A 25417-nucleotide genomic window follows, 5' to 3' on the forward strand; every position below is an offset into this window, starting at 1 on the left:
GTCATCTTTCCCGCATGCTCTGTGGGTCGTGATGAACTTTGCTCAACGTCCTGATTCTAGATAGTGGGGAGGGCTGCCTGCTGATGTCCAGTGCCCCTCAGTCTGGCATCAAGACCTCCTGTTATCTGCTCCAGTAGGTCCAGGGCTTCTCCTAGGGAGCCTCCTTGTGCCACCAGCCTCCGCCCAGCTCTCTGGGCTCCCTTCCTCTTCTGCACTGTAGAGGCCCTGACTGCCCACACTGTTCATTTGGTGTTTACATGACTGTAGCCATGTCCTGTGAATTGTCCTGTGTGCCTCTCCAGACTTGAGCCCTTTGAGGAGAGGGTACCATGTCTTTTTATCCTGCAGAGCATCCAGCACAGTTTAAAAGTTCCTCAGTGGGGGCTGACCGGTTAGCTAAGTTGATTAGAGTGTGGTGTTACAACAGCAGGGTCAAGGGTTTGGATCCCTGTACTGGCCAGTTGCCAAAAAAAAAAAAAAAAAAAAAGTAAAAGAAAAAGGGAGAAAAAAAAAATCGTAGGATCGCTTTGAGATATTATCATCCCCATTTAAAAATGAGGGGAAAAAGAAGTTCCTAGTGGACTCTTGTCAGTTGTGTTATCATGATGCTTCATACCTGCACATATTGGATGCCTCTTGTGTACTCAACCTCTTTCCTTCTCCTGTGCATAGGGTGGCCTGTGCTAGGACAGAGGCTGCAGCTCCTCCTGACCCTGCCTCTCCTTGTGTCCCCATCTGCAGATGCCCAGGCAGCCATTGTCTTCATCAAGGAGCCGTCCTCCCAGGATGCACTGCAGGGGCGCCGGGCGCTGCTCCGCTGTGAGGTTGAGGCCCCGGGCCCAGTGCATGTGTACTGGCTGCTGGACGGGGCCCCTGTCCAAGACACTGAGCGGCGTTTTGCCCAGGACAGTAGCCTGAGCTTTGCAGCTGTGGACCGGCTGCAGGACTCCGGCGCCTTCCAGTGTGTGGCTCGGGATGACATCACTGGAGAGGAAGCCCACAGTGCCAATGCCTCCTTCAACATCAAATGTGAGAGCCAGGGAGCTGTGCCCAGTCTCCCTATCAGACCCTCAACTCTTGAGCCTTGGGGGACCCCTCCTTTGCCTCAGCTTCTCCTTTCCAGTTGCATGGGGCAGTCAGAAGCAGTTGTGGTCAGCTCTTTCTGCTTGTGTGAATAAGAGAAAATTAAAAGTTTCATTTTTTTCAAAAGTTTTTCTTTCTCCTTCAAGTCTTGGGCCCTTTTACCTGCTGAATGCTTTTGGAAAAGGCAGTGAGACCATTGGCCAGGTGTCAGGCTTGTCCTGCCAGGGATGGGGCGGACACTCAGTCTCTGGTGCTTGGAGCCCTGGCCTCAGCTTCACAGGGCTTCCCTGTGTCTGCTGGCTCCAGAGCCTCAAGGTCCATGGCTCCCCACTTGCTCTCCCTTCCCTCTGCCTTCTTGCCCTTGTGCTGCTCTGCCCCTCACTGCACCATGGCCTCTACTGCAGGGATTGAGGCAGGTCCTGTGGTCCTGAAGCATCCAGCGTCAGAAGCTGAGATCCAGCCACAGACCCAGGTTACACTTCGTTGTCACATTGACGGGCACCCTCGGTAAGGAGCCAAGGAGGGTGGGGATGGAGAAGATTATCCTAGACAGGTAGAGATGTTTCCTCAAATCTCAGACTCTATGCAGGTGTACGTTGCTGCATTCTGTAACTACTCCCTGCCCCCACCACAGTGCTCTTCACCTCTCCCCAAATGCTGCTCCATGTCCACCCCTGGTAATTTGAGGAGGGCCAGCATTGTGTGTGGAGTGATCCCTGGATTCTGGGAGCTGAGAGATCTAGAATCTCAACCTGATTTTGCCCCTTAATTGTTGTGTGTCCCTGTGCAAGTCACCTCTCTCCCTTGGGCCTCAGTTCTGCATTTGTAAACTGAGGGGTCTAACTTACCCTCTGATACTGTATCTTCTCCACTGGCCCCTGAGTACCCCCCCCCCCCCGCTGACCCCCTCTGCTCTGCAGGCCCACCTATCAGTGGTTCCGAGATGGGATCCCTCTCTCTGATGGTCAAAGCAACCACACAGTCAGCAGCAAGGAGCGGAACCTGATGCTCTGGCCGGCCAGTCCTGAACATAGTGGTCTCTACTCCTGCTGCGCCCACAATGCCTTTGGCCAGGCCTGCAGCAACCAGAACTTCACCTTGAGCATTGCTGGTATGCTTGGGGTGGGGATGGAGGAGGGGAGGAGGGGGTGGGAGGGGCCTCACCACCCTGCCTGCTCACTCCCCCGTGCTTCCCCTGCCCCAGATGAAAGCTTTGCCAGAGTGGTGCTGGCGCCCCAAGACGTGGTAGTGGCGAGGAACGAGGAGGCCATGTTCCATTGTCAGTTCTCAGCCCAGCCACCCCCAAGCCTGCAGTGGGCCTTTGAGGACGAGACTCCCATCACTAATCGCAGTCGGTAAGGTGTCTGGCTGGGAGCCTTCCAGTACTGTGGTACAGGTTGTGCGCTGCACACATACCTTCTGTAGAGGGGATGAGATTCAAATCACAGACATCATAGATTTGTACATGTTTTACTTCAAATGTCCAGCAGATGGCAGTAAAATGTTTGCTGTTACCAATTGAGTCCAACAAAGGGAAGTCTCAGGAAAGGGCATCTTTTTCCAGTTTTGTACTAAGGCACTCTATGAGCTAGTGTTGGCTTTACTTCTCTCTACCCTCCTCTCTCGCCCACATGGGTCTTCTAGGATGGGTGAGTACATGGGAGGAACACAGGGGACCTAGGTGGTCACAGTCTGGATAACAAGGTCCAGGATGGCAGAGACACCTTACACACACACAGACACATTTTTGGAGGAAGCAAACACCTCCAGAAGGTGCTGGTAGGTTTGAGCCCCTCTATAGGGACTTCTGTCCTTGCCCAGGCCCTGGGAGAACAGAGCGTGTTTGCGGTGTCAGGTGTGACTACGGTCTTTGGGGCATAGCTCCCACCTGGTTTCAGCCCTGAGGACGTCATCAGTAGTTCATCTGGTGTGGCTGGGGGGCTCTGACCCCTGGAGCTGGGTGCCTTATCAGCCTGGCCCTGCAGGAAGGTGGTCTCTCTGTCTCAACAGTTGCACACTGCTAACTACTCCTCTCCCTCACTTGGACTGCTGTTTGCCTTGTGGCCCCCAAAGCTATGCCTCTTGTAGTTGGAACACACAGACACACACACACACAGACACACACACACACACACACAGACACACACACACACACACAGACACACACACACACACACGTGCATGCATGCCTGTGTACACACACCGATGTGGAGTGTTGGCTTCCTTCTCTCTGCCCTGTTCCTGGCCCATTCCTTCCTGCATCTCCAACCTTTGCAGGATGGGGTTCCATCACATTCCCTTCCATAAGGAGGTCTGTGGGCCTCTTCTTCGAAATAGCACTCTCTCCCCTCTGCAGTCCCCCACACCTCCGCAGAGCCACGGTGTTTGCCAATGGATCCTTGCTGCTGACCCAGGTCCGGCCGCGCAATGCAGGGGTTTACCGCTGCATCGGCCAGGGGCAGAGGGGCCCACCTGTTGTCCTGGAGGCCACACTTCACCTGGCAGGTGAGTCCCTGGGTCTGGAGTGCTGAGGTTGGGCTGCCTTTAACGTTGTTGGCACATAGAGATTTAGGTTCCTTTTTCCACTCAGAAAGCAGCTTGGGGGGCCGAGCCCGTGGCGCACTCGGGAGAGGGCAGCGCTCCCACCGCGGGTTCAGATCCTATATAGGAATGGCCGGTGCACTCACTGGCTGAGTACTGGTCACGAAAAAGACAAAAAAAAAAAAAAAAAAGAAAGCAGCTTGGGGGCTGGCTGTTTAGCTCAGCTGGTTAGAGCATGGTTCTGATAACAGCAAGGTCCAGGGTTCAATCTCTGTACCAGCCAGCCACCAAAAAAAAAAAAAAAAGCAGCTTGGAGGGTGGAGGGAGGGAGGGGATGCTGGGGATAGGAAGAGGAGATGTAGAGGGACAGAGGAGGGTTGCAGCTAGAAAGGGCCTAGGCTTCCTGTGGGAGAACATCATGTACCCTGAAACCCACAGTAATCAGGTTGTTCCCCTCCTACTCACACCCTTGCAGAGATTGAAGACATGCTGCCACTTGAGCCACAGGTATTCACAGCTGGCAGTGAGGAGCGTGTGGCCTGCCTGCCCCCCAAGGGACTGCCGGAGCCTAGTGTGTGGTGGGAACACGCGGGAGCCCGGCTACCTGCCCATGGCAGGGTTTACCAGAAGGGCCACGAGTTGGTGTTTGCCAGTACTGCTGAGAGTGATGCTGGCATCTATACCTGCCATGCAGCCAACCTGGCTGGTCAGCGGCGACAGGATATCAACATCACCGTGGCCAGTGAGCACATTTGCCCTGAAGGTTGAGGACAGATGGAGAGGAGTCCAGGTCCAAGGAAGCTTGGACTCTAGGGGTGATGGACAGAGGTTTCCCTGGTGCTTACCTGAGGCTTTCTCAGCTCTGGGTGCTGCAGGCTGGAATCAATGAGCTGCCGGGAGTTGGAGTGGACAGTGGAGAGCCAGAGGAAGTAGTAGTGGCCCTTGCAGAAAAATTGTCCTCTGGCTGCAGAGGAAAGAAAGAGCAATGGGACTAGGAGTCCAGAGGCCAGGGTTCCACTCTGTCCCCAATGCACAGAGTGACCACGGATAGCAGGTCAACTGCCTTGCTAGGGCTCAGTCCCTCGTCCATAAAATGGGGCTCATAATCCACTCCCTATCCCACAGGGTGGTTGGAAAGATCAAATGAAGCAGATAAAAAAGATTTTTCTTTTTTATTTTTGAGAGGTAACAGTGGACAAAACTATTTTTATTTTGTTTTAGTTTGTTAAACTTTCCAAATTTCTTTAGTAGACTTATGAAAAAGGGAAAAGGCGATGAATATGACTGGAATTACATATGATAAATCCTATGTATGGTTGCTACAGGCATAGGGATTTATTTGTTTACTCATTCCTTTGTACCATGCCTTATTAGAAACCTCTGTGGTAGTTTAAAAGGATACACAGTACAGACTATATAATATACACGCGCACACACACACACACATGTACAAACTGTTTTGCAATCTGCTGCTTCCACTTACCTTTACATTACTAACATTTTTCCAAGTGGGTAAATTTGCAGAAGGATTTGAATATGAAAAGGCTTTGTAAATGTGAAGTTTTGATGAGATTATTCCCATTAAGATACTGAAATCTCAGAAGACATGTCCTCTTGTCTCAGTCTCCTAGTTCTGGAGGGAAGCCACAGCACACAGGGAATGGTGCTCAGGACATTTACACAGTGACATGCAGACAAATGCAGGCTACATGGTCAGCCTCTCTCCAGTCAGGTCCGACAGGTCCCTGTACGAGCCAGCTACCTAGATAAATAAATAAATAAATAAAAATATAGAACCTGAGGTCCTACTGCACATCTCCTAACCCAGCTCTAGGGGTGAGACCCAGGCAGAGGTGTGTCTGATAAGTGCTCCAGGTGATGCTTGTGCATGCTCAAGTTTGGGAACTGCTGGCTTTGATCCATCATTCAGCTGACACTGCTTGAGCCCTGCCAAGTGCCCTGCACTACAGTCTGAGGAAGAGGCCTGTGGAGTTTGAGAGAGAGTGCGTGATGCAGGGGGGGCCAGATCAGGTGCTGAGGGATAGTGGGTAGAGCGCAGTGGAGGGAGAGCTCTGGGACTGCAGTCAACAACAGAAGTTGGTCGAGTGCCTTCTTTTTGTGCTGGGAATGCACCAGTGAACAAAGTAGGCAGAAACCCATCTCTTCTGGAGCGCTTATTCTAATAGGAGTGGCAAAGCAAACAGAAACAACTGAATGAATAACTATATAATTTTAGGTGGCAGTAGAGCCATGAAAAAAAATAGGGTGACAGAGAGAGACAGGGTGGGGGCCAGGAAGAGTTTAGAGAAGACCTCTGTGAAAGATGGCATTTGAACTGGTACTTAAGGTGGGAGCCACCAGCCATGTGAGAGGCCTGATACAGAAACCAGCTGTGTGTTAGAGGGACAGTAGTAGCCTGTGTGGCTGGAGTTGAGTAAATGATTTTGAGAGTGTTTGCTGAGAGGTGGAGACTAGAAATGTGGGACCTTATAAGAATATAGAAGGACTTTGGCTTGTATTCTAAGTGGATCAGTTATCCACTGCTGCATAACAAACTACCCCAAAACATAGTGGCTTGAAACAACAGCTATCAATTTGCTTCTGACTGTGTGGGCAGGGTTCAGCTGGGATGGCTCATTAGCTGCATGTGCTTCAGCTGGGCTCACGGGTGTATCTGCAGTCAGCTGATAGGTCAGCTGGTAGCCTACAATGGTCTCCCTCATATGTCTGGCAGTTGACTCAGGCTATTGACCAGAGTGCAGTGGTTCTCCTTTACATGGCTTCTCTGGCAGGCTAGTCCAGGCTTTCTTACATAGAGGCTGGACTTCAAGAGGGCAAAAGCAGAAGCTGCAACACTTCCGCTGTATTCTTTTGGACAAGGCAAGTCATAGACCACCCAGATTCCAGGGAGTAGAGAAATAGACTCTGCCTCTTGATGGGTAAAGTATCGGCATCCGATTACAAAGAGATGAAATGGATAGGAGGACTGTTTTCAGCTATCAACAATCTACCAACACCAAGTTGGATGGGAAGTCCTTGCAGGGTTTTGAGTAGCAGATTGATTTTTTAGAAGATTATTCTGGCTGTTCTGAGAAGACTAGAATGCTAGGGGCAAGAGTATGAGCAGAAGACCAGTTGGTAGATGGCTGTGATGATAATCTAGGGGAGTTGTTGAAGGAGGTTGAAACAGAAGTAGTAGCAGTAGAGGTGAGAGGTGGTCAAATCATGATACACTTGGAGCGAAAGTAGGTAGGGTTTGTGTAAAATGAGTGTGATAGTCGTGGGAGGTGTAGAGAGAAGTCAAGGCTAGGTTTTTGGCTTCCATGATTGACTGGGTAGTGGTATTATTTACTGAGATAGGGAAAACTGGATTTTGGGGGAAATCTGGTATTCTCTTTTGCACACGTGAAGTTCGAGATGCTTTTAGATATCTAGTTGGAAATGCCTTGAAACTCATGGGGGGAGGTCAAAAGTGAGGAATAGGTTTGGGAATCATCTGTTCATAGGGCACTGAAGGTTGTCGACTGGATGAGCTCATGTAGGGAGTGAGTGTGGCTAAAACAGAACAGAGATCTGAGGGCTGAGCTGTGGCGTGTTATGGTGTAACAGGAAGAGCAAGGGTTTTAGAGTCATACAGACCAGTTTTGAATTCTATCCCTGTCATGTATTAGCAAATCACCATTATTTCTTTGAACCTCTGTTTTCTTAACTGTAAAACGGGTACAGAAATACATACCACGAGGGTTTATTGTAACAGTAACTGAGGTAACGTTCAAAAGGTCCTGGCACCTAGGCCTTCACTATGGGGCAGCTGTGGCAGTTCTTACCCGAGCAGCCTGGGGTTGCTGAACGCAGGGCCTAGTGGGGTATTAGAATTTCTTAGAGTTGGGTCCTTTGGTTTTGGAGACCTGTTAATTAGCTTTCACTTTTCCTCCCTGTCGCTCTAGCTGTGCCCACATGGCTGAAGAAGCCCCAGGACAGCCAGCTGGAGGAGGGCAAACCAGGCTATTTGCATTGTCAGACCCAGGCCACACCAAAACCCACAGTCATGTGGTACAGAAACCAGATGCTCATCTCGGAGGTGAGAAAGAGGACTGCTGCTGCTGGATGGGGTCAGGGTGTGGGAATTCCCTCCCACAGCTCTCTCCATGCTCACCTCCATAGCTCCCTTTCCCCTGAGGCTGCCCCTGGGAGATGTTCATGTGGGCTCAGGCTCTGAAGCCTCCCGTGGTTATGTCTTGTGTGCTGCAGGACTCACGGTTCGAGGTCTCCAAGAACGGGACCTTGCGCATCAACAACGTGGAGGTGTATGATGGGACGTGGTATCGCTGTGTGAGCAGCACTCCAGCTGGCAGCATTGAGGCCCAGGCCCGAGTCCAAGTGCTGGGTGAGCTGGCATGTGTGGGGAGATCACCTTGCCTGGCCAGGCAGGAGAGAAAGGGGAGGGAGCAGCAAGACTCGCCAGGCCTATCCAGCTGCCTCAGTTCCTCCTCTTTCTACCTGCCTTCTGCCCTCTGCTGAAATAGAAAAGCTCAAGTTCACGCCACCACCTCAGCCACAGCAGTGCATGGAGTTTGACAAGGAGGCCACGGTGCCCTGCTCAGCCACAGGCCGAGAGAAGCCCACTATTAAGTGGGTACGGGCAGGTGGGTACCATGTGGGCATGGGATGAGGCAGGCAGGCCATCCACTGATGAGCTGTGTGCATGCCTGAGGGCCAGCTGAGTGGCCAGCACTATGCCAGGAACCGTGGGGATAGACAAGATATAGAGGACTGATTTATGGTCCATTTAGGAAGAAAAAAGCCAGACACAAAAGGGGTCAGATTACAGCATTGGGTCATATAGGAGATGATTCTAGGCAACAGGAGGTTGGATTGTTCCAGACATTGTAAAGTCCTCCTTTCCCCCTTTTCAGAATAGTTTATCCTTTGCAACATAAAAGTAACAGGGGCTCTTTTAGAAAGTTTTGGGAGAAAAAAATGCATAATCCCACTATCCATCATCTTTGGGTGTGTGTCCTCTTCTTTTTCTGTGCATATCTTTTTGTTTTTACATAGCAGTTTTTTTTTGTCGTTTTTTCGTGACCGGCACTCAGCCAGTGAGTGCACCGGTCAGTCCTATATAGGATCCGAACCCGCGGCGGGAGCGTCGCCGCACTCCCAGCGCAGCACTCTACCAAGTGCTCCACGGGCTCGGCCCTTACATAGCAGTTTTATTGTACATATAGTTTTCACTTATTAAACTTACATGATTTAGACCTGCTTGTCATAGAAATAGAAAATGCAGATAACTGTATGTAAATCTAAATCCTTTTTTATTTAACATTATCAAGCATTTCCCCATGTCTTTGTATATTCTGCATAAACATTGGTTTTGATGATTGCAATAATATTCCAATGATTAGGTGTACCATAATTTACTTACATATTTCCTAAATGTTGGAGATTTGGGTTGTTAACTACCTCCTCCCTCCTGTTTTATTGCTGCAATAAACATCTTTAAGCCAAAGGTTTTTTTCTGGATTTAAGTTTATTTCCTTTGGGAAAGAGTCCCAGAAATGGAATAATTATGTATAAAAGGCTATGAACATTTTTACAACCCTTGATGCAGGTTGCCAAATTGTTTTTTAAAGGGTTGGAACAGTTTTTACACTCCCATCAGCTGTGAGAGTGAGGGAGTAGGGCTGTATGTTCTGAGGAGAAAGTGGGGCCTCTGCTGCTCAGGTCTGGGGGAGCTTTTGGGGGGGGGGCTCCAGTGGATCTGAAGCCTGGGATGGTGGCAGAGAGCAGGAATGGGTCCTGGGAGTGAGTTGTGACAGGTGATGAGGATGAGAATGAGGTCACCTCTGGGCCAATCAGAAGTCCAGTTCAGCAGAGGTGGAACGGTGTACAGTGCAGTAGAAGGAGGTAAGACTGAAAACTGGAAAAGGAGTAAATAATGGGGGACTTGCAACACCTGGCTCAGGAGTGTGGACTTCGCCTGTGGGTAGTCAGGGGCGATGGCATGTTTTTGAGTAGAGCTGAGTGACTGAGGGCATTGGAAGCCACCCATGTAACTCTGATCCATCCCATAATTTCCCCTTGTTGCCTCTGTAGATGGGAGCAGCCTTCCAGAGTGGGTGACAGACAATGCTGGGACCCTGCACTTTGCCCGGGTGACCCGAGATGACGCTGGCAACTACACTTGCATTGCCTCCAACGGGCCACAGGGCCAGATTCGTGCCCACGTCCAGCTCACTGTGGCAGGTGCGACCATGGCAGAGCCCTGGGGCCAGGGCTGGCAGGCCTGGTGGGGCAGCTGCCTGCACTGGGCCAGCCCCATTGCTCACCACTTCCTGCCCCTTGCTAATCTCTTCCCATCCAGTTTTCATAACCTTCAAGGTGGAGCCAGAGCGCACAACTGTGTACCAGGGCCACACAGCCTTGCTGCGGTGCGAGGCCCAGGGGGACCCCAAGCCACTCATTCAGTGGAAGGGCAAAGACCGCATCCTGGACCCCACCAAGCTGGGACCCAGGTAGGGCTGCCTCCCTCCCATACCTACTCTGCCTCTCCTGCAGCCTTGTCTCCCAAGGAGCCGGCCAGGAGGGCAGCATTGTGGCTTCTCACCCGGCAGGATGCACATCTTCCAGAACGGCTCCCTGGTGATCCATGATGTGGCCCCTGAGGACTCAGGCCGCTACACCTGCATCGCGGGCAACAGCTGCAACATCAAGCACACGGAGGCCCCCCTCTACGTCGTGGGTATGGCTGGGTAGGGACGTCCTGCACAGGAAGTGGTGGGCCAAACACTGTTCTCTTCTTGTACTCATCGGCCCCCTGTACACAGAGGCACTTAAGCCATTTTTGTGGTGGAGGAGGGGATTCAGCTGTGTCCCCTCTACCATGCTACTGCACAGTCTTAGATTCCTTGCTTAGATCTGGGCTGTTGTATATTTCACATTCCATGGCTGGGGGGGTGTGTGTGTGTGTTGGGGAGCAGGTGGGTGTTTTCTTCCTAAAATGGCTCCTGCTGCAGCCACACGTATCCCTGGGTGGGTGGGGAGGGGATCAGGTCAGGACAAAGCAGGACAAGGTTCCTTTGGGCTGGAGACCCAGAGAGGATGATGTGTCAGTGAAAGGTCACGGACTAGGCCTTTCCTGCTAACCAGCTCTGTGCCCTTGGAGGGGTTATTTTCCCTCTGGAGTCTTGTTTCTGCATCTGTAAGATGGAGGTGGTTTAAATGAGAGGTTCTCAAACTTTTTGGTTTAGTAGCAGAATTGTTTTCCTAGGCAAAGTATGACAAAGTTTAAATGTATAAAAATGAAGTGATGTCGGCCCCTTTAGTTGAAGCCACTGGGGTATGTGTGGAAGTTGGGGATACTGCATAGTCTCCCCCATGGCCTCTCTTCCTCAGTTCCCCTAATGTCCTCTGGGACCTCTCTCTCCAAGGGCCATTGAAGGTCCTTAGACTAGAAGATCCCTTCTACAGGTATATTTATTGAGGAATCTGCTCTGTGCCAGGCAATGACAGGGATCCTAAACCAGAAGTTCCCAAATGCTGCTGTCCAGGGCCTGATTCACAGTATCCAGTCATTTAGGAAGCTTGTTAACCAATAGTGTGGGTTTGTGGTGGTGCCGTGACAGGGGTGTTTTTATATGTGTCCCTGTCTTGGGTTCTGATGCACAGCCAGCTCGGGAATCACTAGCCTTATCTCCCTCAGAGCCTTCCCTATAAAGCCAGTGAAGGTGGTGCCCCTTCCCGGGTCTCGCTGGCTTGGTTAGGCCATCGAGTGTCTGGGAAGCTGTCACGTATGTGGGGTGGGAAGGGGTTAGTAGAGAAGTAGGACGTGGTTTGCATCAGCAGTCCCTGCCCAGACCCAACTATGTGTCTCTCAGACAAGCCTGTGTTGGAGGAGTCGGAGGGCCCAGGCAGCCCTCCCCCCTACAAGATGATCCAGACCATTGGGCTGTCAGTGGGTGCTGCTGTAGCCTACATCATTGCCGTGCTGGGCCTCATGTTCTACTGCAAGAAGCGCTGCAAAGCCAAGCGGCTGCAGAAGCAGCCAGAGGGCGAGGAGCCAGAGATGGAGTGCCTCAACGGTAAGGGGCCCCCTCGAGGTCGGGGGTGGGGGGACAGTGTGCAAGCGCTGAGTACCCTCCTGCGGCACTGCAGGAAATGGGCTACTCGTGCTGGGTCTTGGGGCTGGGGCTATTCCACCCTAGGTAGAAGCTTGGACTTGGATTCCCAGGGCTTTGGCTTCTAAGCAACCTGGCTCAAGACTTCCTCATTGGAGCCTCTTGGACCAGGTTCCTAGGTTTCTCAGCACTAAACCACAGATAAAATTAGTATATGTAGGGGCCGGCCCGTGGCTCACTTGGGAGAGTGTGGTGCCGATAACACCAAGGCCACGGGTTTGGATCCCATATAGGGATGGCTGTTTAGCTTACTTGGGAGAGCTTGGTGCTGAGAACACCAAGTCAAGGGTTAAGATCCCCTTACTGGTCATCTTTTAAAAAAAAAAAAGTTAGTATATGTATACCTGTTTCTGTTGTACATCTTGTCTCCCCCAATTAGTCTGGGAATTCCCCCAAGGGCAATCTGTTTCCTGTTTCCTATCCCCCCCCGCACCCCCCCTCCCAACACACACAGAGGGAGCTCCTCATGGGCATTGCTGGGCTCTCCCCTAGCAGCTTCAGGAGCAGGGTTGGGTCTCCCTTGATGCGATTTCCCCTTTGTGCCTGCTTAGGGCTTTGCACATAGGAGGCCCCATGAAAGCGAAAACCCTTATGTAGATGTGGTATTCAGGGACCACTGATTCACATTAGACTTCTGCAGTTTCTTCAGTTTCAGAGGTCGTAATCAGCTGCATCAATAAGTGGTCCTACCCTGAGGGGTGCCCATCCCCCCTCTGTCTTAGCCCCATCAGTTCATCAATTAGACTAGCCCTTTCATGTGGAACACTGTGGTTAGGCCCACCTTGACAGAAGTGGGAAACTGGGGGAGAGAACTGAAGTCCCTGTGATGCCTCGAGTGTCAGGTCTCATGCTGACATTCCCCTGTGCTTCTTCTTCCCAGGGGGGCCTTTGCAGAATGGGCAACCCTCAGCAGAGATCCAAGAGGAAGTAGCCTTGACCAGCTTGGGCTCTGGCCCCGCAGCCACCAACAAACGCCACAGCACAAGTGATAAGATGCACTTTCCACGGACCAGCCTGCAGCCCATCACCACGCTGGGTATGTTGCTTTGACTACAGCTGCCCCTGCTGGTTCTGTCTAGAGGCTGGGTTATGGGCTGGTGGCTCTGAAGTCCCTGAGACCTAGAATGTGAGGTCGGGAGGGGAGCATAGGGAGAAATCTAGTCCAGTGTGTCCCCAGTGCCTGTTACTCACAAACACACCCCCTCACAGATTTTCCCATTCCTGTGTCCTACCTGTAGGATTATTTGATGTTTTCTTTAAATTGATTCCTTAAGTAACAGCTTTGTTCTAGGGGAAAATGAGAAATTATGGGATTGTTCTAGTTACATTTTTTGCTTGCATACATTAAACATGTAACTATTAAAACATGTTTATCATGAGCTACCAAAAATTCTCATGCAAACCACCCTTTGGAAAATGCTGACTCTTATCCAGTCCTTTAATTTTACTGTGGGAGACACTGAAGCCCTGGCAGTGAGAGGGTCACACAGCAGACCCAGGGCTGTTGCCCATCCTAGGTGGGTGGGGTGCAGCAAGACTTCCCACTGTGTGAGAGTCTGGGCACCCCCCTAAGTCAGGGGCATGCTCTGCTTGGGTGAAGGAAGCTGGCTGACCCAGACCTGTACCCACAGGGAAAAGTGAGTTTGGGGAGGTGTTCCTGGCAAAGGCACAGGGCGTGGAGGAGGGAGTGGCGGAGACCCTGGTGCTTGTGAAGAGCCTGCAGAGCAAGGATGAGCAGCAGCAGCTGGACTTCCGGAGGGAGTTCGAGATGTTTGGGAAGCTGAACCATGCCAATGTGGTGCGGCTTCTGGGGCTGTGCCGGGAGGCCGAGCCTCACTACATGCTGCTGGAGTATGTGGACCTGGTATGCTTTTGGCAGGGGGCCTCGGGGGCTCAGGCAGGGTGATGTCTTGATAGGGGCAGGGGCAGGGGTCGGGGGCTGGAGCACCCCGGAAACCTTGTCTAGTGTGGTCTCAGCTGAGACCTCTGCCTGCCTGCCGTTGCCACCTTGAGATGCTCTGTTTCCTGCCCTGCCAGCTCTCTAGCACCTGTCTTTCCTGTCGGTGTCTGGGGGTTGGTCCTAAGTTCTTCTGGGGATTCTCACTCTGCACACTGCATGGATGCCTTCCAGGTCGTCTTCCCTGACTGATTTTCTTTGGTTTGTTATTTTGTTCTCCTCCGGGCTTGTCAGTTAGGAATAAAGCTATCAGACCTGGCTTTCCTTCCTTCCTTCCCTCCCAGCACTCTGGCACCCCCCTGGCATGAGTGTCAGCCCAGCCACCAGGCTTCTCCTCATTGAAAACCCAAGTTGTCATTCTCAGAGCTGCCCCTTCCTTTTCATTCCCTAGCTGGTCTAGGCCCTGATCCCCGTGGTCCTCAAACTGCTGCTTATCAATCCCCCAGCTCTGGAGCAGGAAGTGGGGAGCAGTTGTTCTCAGTCTTTCCATTAACCAGTACTTTGTGTATGTTTCTGCTGCTGGTGTTCTCCCCTGTTCGTTTATGTCTATTAAATTATAAATCCCTGAAGGACAAGGGTTTCCTCTCAGGGACCTGTGAGGACAGAGGGTAGGGGACTGTGTTTTCCTCTTAGTTCCTCGAGGGCAGGGGCTTTGTCACCCTACCTGTCTGGGGGTTCCCCCGAGGGTAAGAATGACAATTCTCTTCTCTTTCTGACTGAGAGGGCTTCTAGGAGCATCTCCTATATGTTTTTTGATTCCCGCATTCCCTGTGGATTTTCCCCAGAGGAGTGGGGTCCAGGCTGGGGTGAGTGTATGGGCCAGGGCTTCTTACCGCCTGCCCAGGCAGGGACTCTGCGAGCATCTGTTTGGTTTGATGCTTTAGAGCCAGTGGCTTGGTTCTGACCTGATAGGGATGCTTGGCTTTTCCCTCAGGGAGATCTCAAACAGTTCCTGAGGATTTCCAAGAGCAAGGATGAAAAATTGAAGTCACAGCCCCTCAGCACCAAGCAGAAGGTGAGGACAGGGAGGGAGGGAGGGAGGGAGAAGGTCCCCAAGGGTGGGCCAGGAGCAAGGGCAGTCACAGTAATAGAGGTACCATTTCTTGAGTGCTCCCTACAGCGAACACTTTATGTATCTTACCTTAATTATCATAGTAGTCCTCCGAAATATGTGTTACTATACCCATCTTGTGGATGAAGAAATCGAGGCTTAGAGAGGCTAAGTGACTTGTCCCAGGTCATGTAGCCTGAACGTGGCTTTGAATTACCATGTTGGCTTCACGCAGAAGAGCTGCTCTTGGCCCTTGCCTCTGGGGCAGGAGCATCCGCGGGAGAGGCAGCGAGCAGCCCAAGTCCAGTGGCCTACTGGGCGGGGTGTGGCCCTGAGCGAGCATGTTTCTTCAGCCTCTGAATGTAGAAGACTCTTCTGTGAATGAGCTGCCCCAGTTTCACCCTCTGTGGTTTTCACACTTTCACTCTGACTTGGGCAGAGAGCTGCCCAGCATTTCCTTCTGGTTCTCCTTCTGCCTTTTGGGCAGAGTTCTAGGCACAGAGCCCTGGCTGGAGTCCCATGGTGGAGCAGACCTCGGTTGAAACAGTGAAGAAAGGAGAGCTTGCCTACCACCCCTTGCCACCTCAGTCGATACCATCCCGAGGCCTGGGGTTGGCTGTGGCCCTGCCTCCTCTTTCTTCCTTCAGGCTTTTTCTGTCCACAGCCTTCTACTCCCCCCTGTGAAATGGTTCTACTTCCTGTCATGTGACTGGGCACTCTGCTTCCAAGCCAAGAGCAAAGTCACCTCCTAAACCAATCAGAGCTCAGGGCAGGGTAGGCAGAGATTGCTATGGCCCTCTCTCCCAGGTGACCATTCCATGCTTTGTAAGCTGACCCATGTCACAGACTCTGAGGACAGAGCAGAAAGGCATGGCTGGTTGATCATCACCTGAATGGGACCCTAGCTGCTCCTGATCTCTGGGGAAGTGGCTCCATGCCCTTCAGGCTGAACCCCTCCCAATACAGGTGCATTTATTAAGGCCCAGACAGAGCAAGTGACTGGGCCCCCTGATGCCACACGCCTGCCTCCATCCCTGTGAGGTTGCACAGACTGTCTGCAGTGGCTGTAGAGGGGAAGTTGCAGGACGGGACATGCTGCTCCAGCTAGGTGTGATTTCAGGACCAAAATGCTCACAAATGAGGACACTCATAGAGACAGTGACTCTTAACTGAGCCAGGCATGGCCCTAATGGCCCTTGGGGATGCAAGATTGAAACTGAAGGGCGTCCTACCCTTGGGGCACTTATGATCTAGTTGGGGAGATTAGGTTAAAGAGTATGGCATGTGCCTTACAGGCTTGAGGTAAGACACAGAAAGCTGGTGAGAGGCATAAATAAGACACAGTGAACGCATCCGTGTCCTTTAGGTACAGATGGTTGTGGTTAACAAAGAAGGTTTCCTGGTAAGAGAAAGCCATTTGAGTTCAATTCTCAAGGACAGGAAGTAGTAGAATGGCAGGAAGGGGATGGCTTCAGGAGAGAGAGTCAAGGTAGGTTTCTCTGACTGGGACAGGGACTAGACAGGTAACAGGCAATCACCTCTGTCATGTGACCTTAGGGACTCTATTTGACTGCATGTTGTCACTACTTTTGCTAAACATCTCTCTCATGCTTTTTGGCCTTAGCTTCTTAAATTTTATGGTGACCACCTTCAATAAGTTGGGTTCTACACTCTCCAAGGACAATATTCTACATCAGATGGAGAGTTGCTTCTTAAAAAATTCAGATTTCTGGACCATGCCTCAGAATGAGGGAATTTGAGAGTGAGGTCCGAGGTCCTGAAGTTTTCAAACAAGCTCTCCAGCCAATTCTTAAGTTCATTAAAGTTCGAGGAGCCCTCCTCATGGAAACCAGTGGCTTTGAAATGTTTTTTGATTAGGATCCTCTATAAGAAATGCATTTTACTCATGACCCAGCACACACACATGCACGTGTGTGCACACATATATAACTAAAATCAAACTTCCACAACACTGTATTTGATGCACTTGATATTTCCTCTCCTGTTTTTTTTTTTTTTAAACCCGCTAAATTAGTTTTGATATTCATGTGGGTCTTTATCACCAGTTGGAAAAGCACTGCTTTTGGTGGGGGGCGGTCCATGAAAATGAACATTCTTGGGAAAGATATACTAAAATTTATAGATACTTTCCTGTACTAATAATGTACTGAGCTGCTCTGTCTCTTTATATTCCTAGGGCCTAGGAGAATGGAAGGGGAAAAATTTCCATTTTTAAAGTGCAGTGGAGTGGTAGGCAGGATGCTCCCTGGCCAGCTGGAGTTGAAACAAGGGTGCCATACCTGGTGTGGGTGGGCTGAGTGGAGCCCCAGGAGGATTTCAAGATAGTAGTGGGACACTGATAGAAATCAAAGACATGGGCCCTGGGTGTTGACATAATTGTAGGTGATGCCTGTTAGAGCAGCTAATAAGATGATGTCAGAGAACTGACAGCAGTCAGAGAACTAACCTGTGATTGCTGCATGGATCACCTGCAAGCTGACGCCACAACGAGGAGCAGGACCAGCTCAGCTCACCTGGTGGGCTGTGCTTTATGCAGTCAGGTGCAGTGCAGGAAGCAGAAAGCCCGTGTGAGAAGAGCTCATAGTGTGGCTTAGTCAGAACTTGGGTAAGCCCTTGGGGGGTTAAAGTTGGAAAGGAAGGGGCAGGTCTAGTCAGTACCAAAGAACTGGTCTTTATAACAATATTTGAAAATTAATCCAGTGGCTGTCTGATGGCATTTTGCCTGGTAGCAATGTAACACTTACTTGGCTTGGGTCTAACAATTCCCTTTTACTGTCCTCACTTAGCCAGTATTTCCAGAAGCACTGCCTCTCTGGAAAGATAGCAAGTTAGTCACCATGCCAAGTCCATCCTTTTCTGTTTCCCCTAACTTGCAGCAGATTGTTTAGCTTGTGAGCCAGATCACAGGGAGCAGGCGGAGGGGGATCACAAGTCCGAAGAGGGCACATTACAAAAGCCTGTGTCTGCCACTTACATAAGCAGGCAAGACTGGACAATGCCCTGGCGTTTTGAAGCCTGAAGTGGAGGTGGCCCTGTTATGACGACTACTTCAGTGGACGCCTGGCCCTTTTACCACCAGTGGCACTTGAGGCATTCTGAGGATGGCAGTCCAGAGGTTATTTTGGGGGCATGGCCTCTACTTTCTCAGGAGACCCAGGGCAGCACCCTGCACACAGGGAGGGCTCAGTAATCCTGGTAGACCCACTCATCTGACCTCTTCTTAACGCTCCTCATTGATTAAACATGTTTGGTTGGCTCTATCCAGAGTTTGTCTTCATTTTTTTTTTTTTTTCTGGCGGCTGCCCAGTATAGGGATCCAAACCCATGACCCATGGCATGACCTTGGTGTTATAAGGTTGTGCTCTAACCACCTGAGCTAACCGGCCAGGGCTGTGTCTTCACTCTGATAGAGAAGTACACCAAGATGATATTTTCCCTTATTTTTCCCACCCTGATGGTATCATTGATTCAGCCCTTCTGTGTTAATGCACTGCCAGTCAATACACTGGATATTGTAGACAGGTTGAGTCTGGTGGTGGTTTAGATCAGTGCTATGTAATAGAGCTTCCTGAGATGATGGGAATGTTTCATTTCTTTGCCAGGCAATACAGTTGTCACTCGCCCCATGAAGCTACTGAGCACTTGGAATGTGGCTAGAGTGACTGAGGAACTGAATCTTAAATTTTATTACATTTCAATTAACTTAAATTTAAGTAGCCACATGGGCTAGTGGCTACTGTTTTGGATAGCACAGGTTTGTTTGTTTATTTATTTGTTGGTGGCTAGCTGGTGCAGGGATCTGAACCCTTGACCTGGTGTTACAACACTGTGCTCTAATCAACTGAACTAACTGGCAAGCAAGCCCCTGTTAGCACAGGTTTAGATGATTGTTTTTTAAACTACTTTGACTGAAACCCACAGTAACGAAAAGTACATTTTACATTACAACCCAAAACATACACACACACACACACACACACACACACACACTTAAAAACAAAGTTTCGTGAATGATATCCTTACTAAGTGTGTGATATACTCTGATATTTTCTATTCCATTTCTTTTTTTTTTTTTTTTTTTTAAATGTTGGTAAGACTCCTAAATTGGTTTCATGACATTCTAACAGTTTGTAACTGTAGTTAGCAAATTACCAGTGGAGGCAATGGGGCCCTCAGGGATGTCACTGGCTAGTGCACAAGAAGGCTGAGAAGAGCTGTCTTTGGAGTGACCCCCAGTCCCAGCACTTGGGCTTGGCTTCTCTGCCGGCTTCCCTGTGACCTTGGGAGCCAGGCCGGTGAAGCTGTTCTGAGCCATCCAGGGATGCTGAACGGCCAGTTCTGTAACCAGCAGCCCCACCTCTGGGCCTACTGGTGGGCAGACAGCCCATTACCAGTGATGTGACCCAGGAGGAGCAGCTGCAGGAAGGAGCCAGGCTTTGGCACCAGGCTGGGTTTAAAGCTCGGCTGTGGGATCTGAGACAAAGCTGAAGACAGCCCTTCATCACAGAGTGTATGTAAGGAGAGGCAGGCAGCACACAGTAGGTGCTCAACAAATGTCCCTTCCCCTTCTCTCTGAATGGGTGGTCTCTTACCTGCACTACATCACTTGGCAGCAGCCCCCCTTACCACCACCTCTCATTTGCTTTATTTCCTTTTTAAACCTCAGGAGCACAGAATCAGAGTAACTATAAATAATCCTTACTAATCCATAACATACTCTCATTATTAGTCCACACATGGCCTGCTTTCACTTATTTGTTTTTTTGTGTAGTTTATTTTACTTTTATATTTTAATTGACATAATTATACGTATTTATGGGGTACAGAGTAGTATTTCAGTACATGTATTCACTGTGTGATGATTAAATCAGGCTAATTAGTATATCCATCACTGCCAACATTTATCATTTCTTTGTGTTTTGTTTGTTTGTTTTTGTTTTTTTGGTGGCTGGCCAGTATAGGAATTGAACACTTGATCTTGGTATTATCAGCACCACTCTCTAACCAAGTGAGCAAACCAGCCAGCCCCACTATCATTTCTTTGTGAAGAGAACATTTGAACTCTTCTAGCCATTTGAAAATGTGCCATAAATTATTGTTAATTATAGACACCTAGTACTACTATTGAATAGTAGAACTTATTCTTCCTGTAGAAGTAATTCTGTATCCATTAGCCAACCTCTCCCTATCCCCTCTCCCTGCTACCCTTCTCAGCCTTTAGTAACCACAATTCTACTCTCTGCTTCTGTGAACTCACTTTTTTAAAACTCCCACATATGAATGAGAACATGTGGAATTTATCTTTCTGTGCCTGACTTATTTCTCTTTAAATAATGTCTTCCAGACTCATCCATGTTGCTGTGAATGACATGATTTCATTCTTTCTTATGGCTGAGTAGTATTCTATTGTATATAGACATCTCATTGTCTTTATCCATTTATCTGTTGATGGATAGGTTGATTCCATGTCTTGGCTATTGTAAATAGCGCTGCAATAAACATGGTGATGCAGGTATCTCTTTGGATAAATACCCAGTAGTGGAATTGCTAGAACATATGGTAGTTCTATTTTTAGTTTTTTGAGGAACTTCCAGACTGTTTTTCATAATGGCTGTCCTGCTTTTACTTATTTAGTTAGTTATTCTTGGCTTTTTTATGTGCTTATTTGCCATTTGTGTGTTGTGTTTGGTAAGTTTTAATTTTGTTATTTCATACTTAAAAGAGTGTGCGAGTAGTTCAAGGAACTCCTACAAATCCTTTATTCAGATTTACTTGTTTATGTTTTGCCCCATATGCTTTATTATTCTATTTTTATATATGTAAGCATATTATTATTTTTATGCATTTTTTTCCTGAAGACAGACTTTCATACTTTTGTATTTGGTTATGTGTAAATTGATATGTCATTGAGTCTTGGTCTGTATGTCCTTGATCACAAAGATTCTGGTTACTGGCCATGTTCTTATGTCATCCCTTCATGATTCCATAATGTGGAAGGTAATTCTCCCTTATGGGTCTTGAGAGTGAGTCTGTATGCCAGAAGAAACACACTGCTGCCCAGTTACTTGTTCAGTGATCACCTGCAGGTCACAGGGACCTCTTTGCATTTCTATTTGCCTTGTTTTTCAGGGGAATACAGGGGAATGCTATAGGTCCCATGTGTCCCTCGGTGGTTGCATCCAAGGTTTGGATAAGGCAACAAAGGTGAAGAGACTATGGGTCTTTACGTGCACTCTCATGGTGCTCCAATTTTACCTGTTTGTTGGCATGGACCACCTCTCCCTGGTGGCGGTACCCTTCTGTAGGTACAGTGTTATCTCCTTCTTAGATTGTCTTCTCACTAAGAGCCCTGTCTTGGCCAGCCCTGTTATATTCCACCAGCACATACTGTGTAAGGCATGCAGCAAATGCTTAATTAATATTTGTTCAGTGTATTAATATATATATTTTAAATGTTATTTAATTACATTTAGTATATTGCATAATGTATTATATATAATATAATACAGTCACGTGGCTCAAAATTCAAAAAAGACTACCAGTGAAGAATTTCCCCAACTCTATTACGCTTTGGAAAATAGTTGGCTTTATTTTGTACAGCTAGAGATACTCATATTCCATGACCTACTCCTAGGTGTCTGACAGAAACTCCTACATGTGTATACCTAAAAGAATGTTCATAGCAGTACTGTTCTTAATAGCCCTAAAGTGGAAAAAACCCAAATATCCATTGGTATTAGAATGATTAAATTATGGCATTATTCATGACGAGAAACTAAATACAAAGGTTAAAAAAAAGATGAATTTCACATGTTGAGTGAAAAAAATCAAGGCACAAAAGAGTATATACATTTTGGTTGCTTCCAGCCTTATCTTGTTGTAAAATAGCTAAACAATTATTTTGCACAGGAATATATGTGTAAGTGATAAAACTATAAAGAACAAGTAAATCATCACAAAAGTCAGTGTAACGGTTACCTCTTGAGGCAAGGGAGAATGTGTGATTGAGAAGGAACCCTTGGAGGTTTCTGAGGTGCTAGCATTGTTGGTTTTTTATTTTGTTTTTGTTTTTCACAATTTAAAAAATACAAGCCAAAAATTTCCCTACCTCTCTAACTTTCTAGCCTCCATTCCCTTCCTTGGAGGCAAGCAGTCATCCATGTCTGTGTACATTCACACACTCACACTTTTTTACACAACTAGTAGAAAATACATACTTTTGAAATAAAAAACAAAACAAAAACAACCCATAAAGATGTAAGCTCTGATTACTGCCCAGTTGTTTCTCACTTGGCAAGTCGTTGCTGTGTGTGGCCGCCAGCCCATTTGCCTCTCACTTAATCTAGTACTTACCAAGTGTCAGGGTAGTGGCAAACACATGATTTCATTTAGTTCAGAGTTCTAGCAACCCAGTAAAGCAGGTACTGCTATTATCCCCATTTTATAGAGAAGAAAGCTGAGGCTGTTATGTGCTTTTGGGCTTCCAAAGCAGCATACTAGCAGCAGTGGCACCCCACCAAGGGTTGTGTCGAGGGTGATCGCCTTGACTGCTAGTCCTAGGCTGCTCTGATCGGCCCCTTTCTCTCTGCAGGTGGCCCTGTGCACCCAGGTAGCCCTGGGCATGGAGCATCTGTCCAACAACCGCTTTGTGCACAAGGACTTGGCCACTCGCAACTGCCTCATCAGTGCCCAGAGACAGGTGAAGGTGTCAGCCCTGGGCCTCAGCAAGGATGTGTACAACAGGTAGAGGGCATGGGTGGGGTGAGGGGCAGAGGGCAAATACAGTTTGGAGGGTGTAGGAAAGGGCTTGTGCCTGCTTAGTTCGAAGCTGGAGAGCTCTGGGGACAAGCCTTTCCATCCTTTTCCAAAGGTGCAGCAGACTTTCCAGCTGGTGGTCCAAAGTTCCGGATGGTTATAAAAATTTCTCTAGTGATAAAAACGTATAAACCTTCTTTATAGGTGGGCAAACTTTATAACAGTTTATATATAAATTAACTGCTCATATGGCTCCCTCTGTAACTTCCTGAATTCAATAATTATTATTTTGAAGCCTAAGACTTGAAGCTCAGCACCCATGGGCAGAGAGTGCTCTGGAGTGCCACATGTGCTACATAGCGCCTTGTGGGAACTTCCCTGTGAGTCACCCTACTTCCAGATCACCCAGTTCATCTCACTATTGCTTTAGTCATGACTGGTTTATCACTAATAAAGTTCTCTCCATTTAATGAGTTCTCGTTCTTCACATTTTAAAAATCAATATAAAAAATATGTATGATTATTAGCTTTCATTTCAGTTAACATTTAGGCAAAGTTTGATTTTCTTTTTTTTTGGCGGCTGGCCAGTACGGGGATCTGAACCTGTGACCTTGGTATTATAAGGCTGCGCTCTAAACAGTTGAGCTAACCAGCCAGCCCTCAAGTTTGATTCTTAATGGAATTTTTTAACCATCAAACCCCACATGGATGCCTCCAAATTTCATCCAGGTACCCCTGTGCTCAGCATACATATTACCAGTTTCTCTGAATGCCTTGAAGTAGAAAGGCTGGCCCCTAGCCAGGGAGGAGTCCCAGATGTGGTATGAGGCTGGGACCCCAGGCTGTGTCCACCTCCCATCCTTGTGTTGCTTCTCTCCTGCAGTGAGTACTACCACTTCCGCCAGGCCTGGGTGCCGCTGCGCTGGATGTCCCCTGAGGCCATCCTGGAGGGCGACTTCTCCACCAAATCAGATGTCTGGGCCTTCGGTGTGCTGATGTGGGAAGTGTTCACCCATGGAGAGATGCCCCATGGTGGGCAGGCAGATGATGAAGTGCTGGCAGGTAGGCAACTGCATTTCCAAGGGATGGTTCTAGATGGTCCCCAGGTGGAGAGCTTGCTCAGGGCTCCAGGGCCGGTTCAGATTGCCTCACCTCTCAGGGCTTGTGTTTTAGCAGGTATACAAACATGACCACTCCAGGTGTTAAAATACTGAAGTACTTCCATTCTGGTTGGTAAACAGGCCTTTCCCCCAGTGCTCACTCTAGCCACTGTGACACCAGTCTTGTTGCCATGCATGTACCCATGCTGCCTGGACCCTGCCCTGCCAGCCAGAGTGAGCTGGTGGAGCGGGGAGTCATCCCTCTCAGTTGCAGGATACTTGCCAATTACTCCTTGAGTCTGTGCCCCGCCCCCCCACTGGCTAGTGTGCCCCAGAATTGTCCTCATGTGGTTGCTTATGGGAAATGCAGGCTCCACAAAGTATTGAACAGGTAGTTAAATGTTTTGACTAACATCCCACCCGCTCTTTTCCCACAGATCTGCAGTCTGGGAAGGCTAGACTTCTGCAGCCTGAGGGCTGCCCTTCCAAGCTCTACCGGTTGATGCAGCGCTGCTGGGCCCTCAGCCCCAAGGACCGGCCCTCCTTCAGTGATATTGCCAACACCCTGGGAGACAGCCCCGCGGACAGCAAGCCGTGAGGAGGGCGCCTAGCAGGCTGTGCCTCAGGATGGTGGGCAGGGGAGGACACCTCTTGAGGGGAGCGGGCAGCATGTCAGGCAAGATCCCTGTCCTTGGCGCTGGGGTCCCCACACTAGCACAACAGGCATTGCTAAAGTCTGGGCAGGGCCTGGGCTTTCCTCCTTTTCCTCACCCTCAGCCATTGGGGAGGCTAATTAGGACCCAGACTAGGTGACTAGGGCCTTGGGCTGGGTGGCTTTCTGCCTCCCCTTCTCCCATCAGGGACAGTGTGGGTGCCTCAGGTATCCCCAGTTTCTGGCCTGTGACTTCTCCCCTTGACCAGGTCCAGCTCTGCCACTCACCTGCCAACTTTGCCTGAGAAGGGCTAGGCTGAGGATGAGCTAGGTTTGGGCAGAGTTCCTTAATATACTTAAGTTTGGGGGTTGTTCTGGGCACACAGCGCCAGTGGGCCTCTTAGCCCACAGGTCCTACCTGGAGTCTAGACGATGATTGTGGAGGACACAGCAAGTGAGTCCGCCCACTGTGGGCTTGTGCACGCTGACCCAGACCCATGCCTTCCCCCACCCTTCTCTCCTTTTCTCATCCTAAGTGCCTGGCAGATGAAGGAGTTTTCAGGAGCTTTTGACACTATATAACCCGCCCTTTTTGTATGCACCAGGGCGGCTTTTGTATGTAACTGCAGCGTGGGGTGGGTGGGCATCGGAGGCAGTGGTGGGCCCTGCAAGAGATTAGGAGGGTGGGCCACCTGTCTCATACTTTTATTGTTGTTGTTGTTTGTTTGTTTTGTTTTTGTTTTTTCGTTTTTTTTTTACACTTGCTGCTCTCAATAAAGAAGCCTTTTTTACAGCCTGTTTCTGAGACTCATTCCCTGCTGTTGCTCACGAACTGTATTCCTTCTTCCCTTGCTGATCAGAAGGGGCCATGTGCCTTCATGTAGTTTGGTGGGCCGTGGCAGATACTGGTCCTTCTCTCTAGTTCACAGGGTAGTTGAGAATGTGGGCTTGGAGGAGGTGAGGTCCCCTCTTGTTCATGAGACCTTGTGCTGCTCTCTGACTGCCAACCACGTATCCTCTGCTGGCTGGCCTCATCTTCTTGCTCAGGTGAGGAGGGAAGTAGTGTGTGGTGGGGGGGGC

General features: G+C 49.3%; 1 protein-coding gene across 2 annotated transcripts in view; it reads left to right on the forward strand.

The window, feature by feature from the left end:
- Nucleotides 1–25098, forward strand: part of PTK7 (protein tyrosine kinase 7 (inactive)) — a 57732-nt gene extending 32634 nt beyond the window's left edge. Inside the window, exons 2-20 of one of the 2 annotated variants that reach the window (XM_063096584.1) lie at nt 742–1029; nt 1488–1590; nt 2004–2194; nt 2288–2438; nt 3440–3588; nt 4100–4366; nt 7572–7705; nt 7876–8011; nt 8151–8270; nt 9721–9870; nt 9989–10139; nt 10239–10366; nt 11502–11705; nt 12682–12837; nt 13433–13665; nt 14693–14773; nt 22422–22573; nt 23469–23647; nt 24123–25098. In XM_063096584.1, the coding sequence (XP_062952654.1) occupies nt 742–1029; nt 1488–1590; nt 2004–2194; nt 2288–2438; nt 3440–3588; nt 4100–4366; nt 7572–7705; nt 7876–8011; nt 8151–8270; nt 9721–9870; nt 9989–10139; nt 10239–10366; nt 11502–11705; nt 12682–12837; nt 13433–13665; nt 14693–14773; nt 22422–22573; nt 23469–23647; nt 24123–24283 (3134 nt within the window). In that variant the 3' untranslated portion in view covers nt 24284–25098. Of the gene's footprint in view, nt 1–741; nt 1030–1487; nt 1591–2003; nt 2195–2287; nt 2439–3439; nt 3589–4099; nt 4367–7571; nt 7706–7875; nt 8012–8150; nt 8271–9720; nt 9871–9988; nt 10140–10238; nt 10367–11501; nt 11706–12681; nt 12838–13432; nt 13666–14692; nt 14774–22421; nt 22574–23468; nt 23648–24122 lie in introns of those variants that run through there. The other variant, XR_010023580.1, reaches the window with a different exon arrangement.
- The last annotated feature ends 319 nt before the right edge of the window (nt 25099–25417 follow it).

Source organism: Cynocephalus volans, chromosome 5, assembly GCF_027409185.1.
Source record: "Cynocephalus volans isolate mCynVol1 chromosome 5, mCynVol1.pri, whole genome shotgun sequence".
In the NCBI taxonomy this organism is placed as follows: domain Eukaryota; kingdom Metazoa; phylum Chordata; class Mammalia; order Dermoptera; family Cynocephalidae; genus Cynocephalus; species Cynocephalus volans.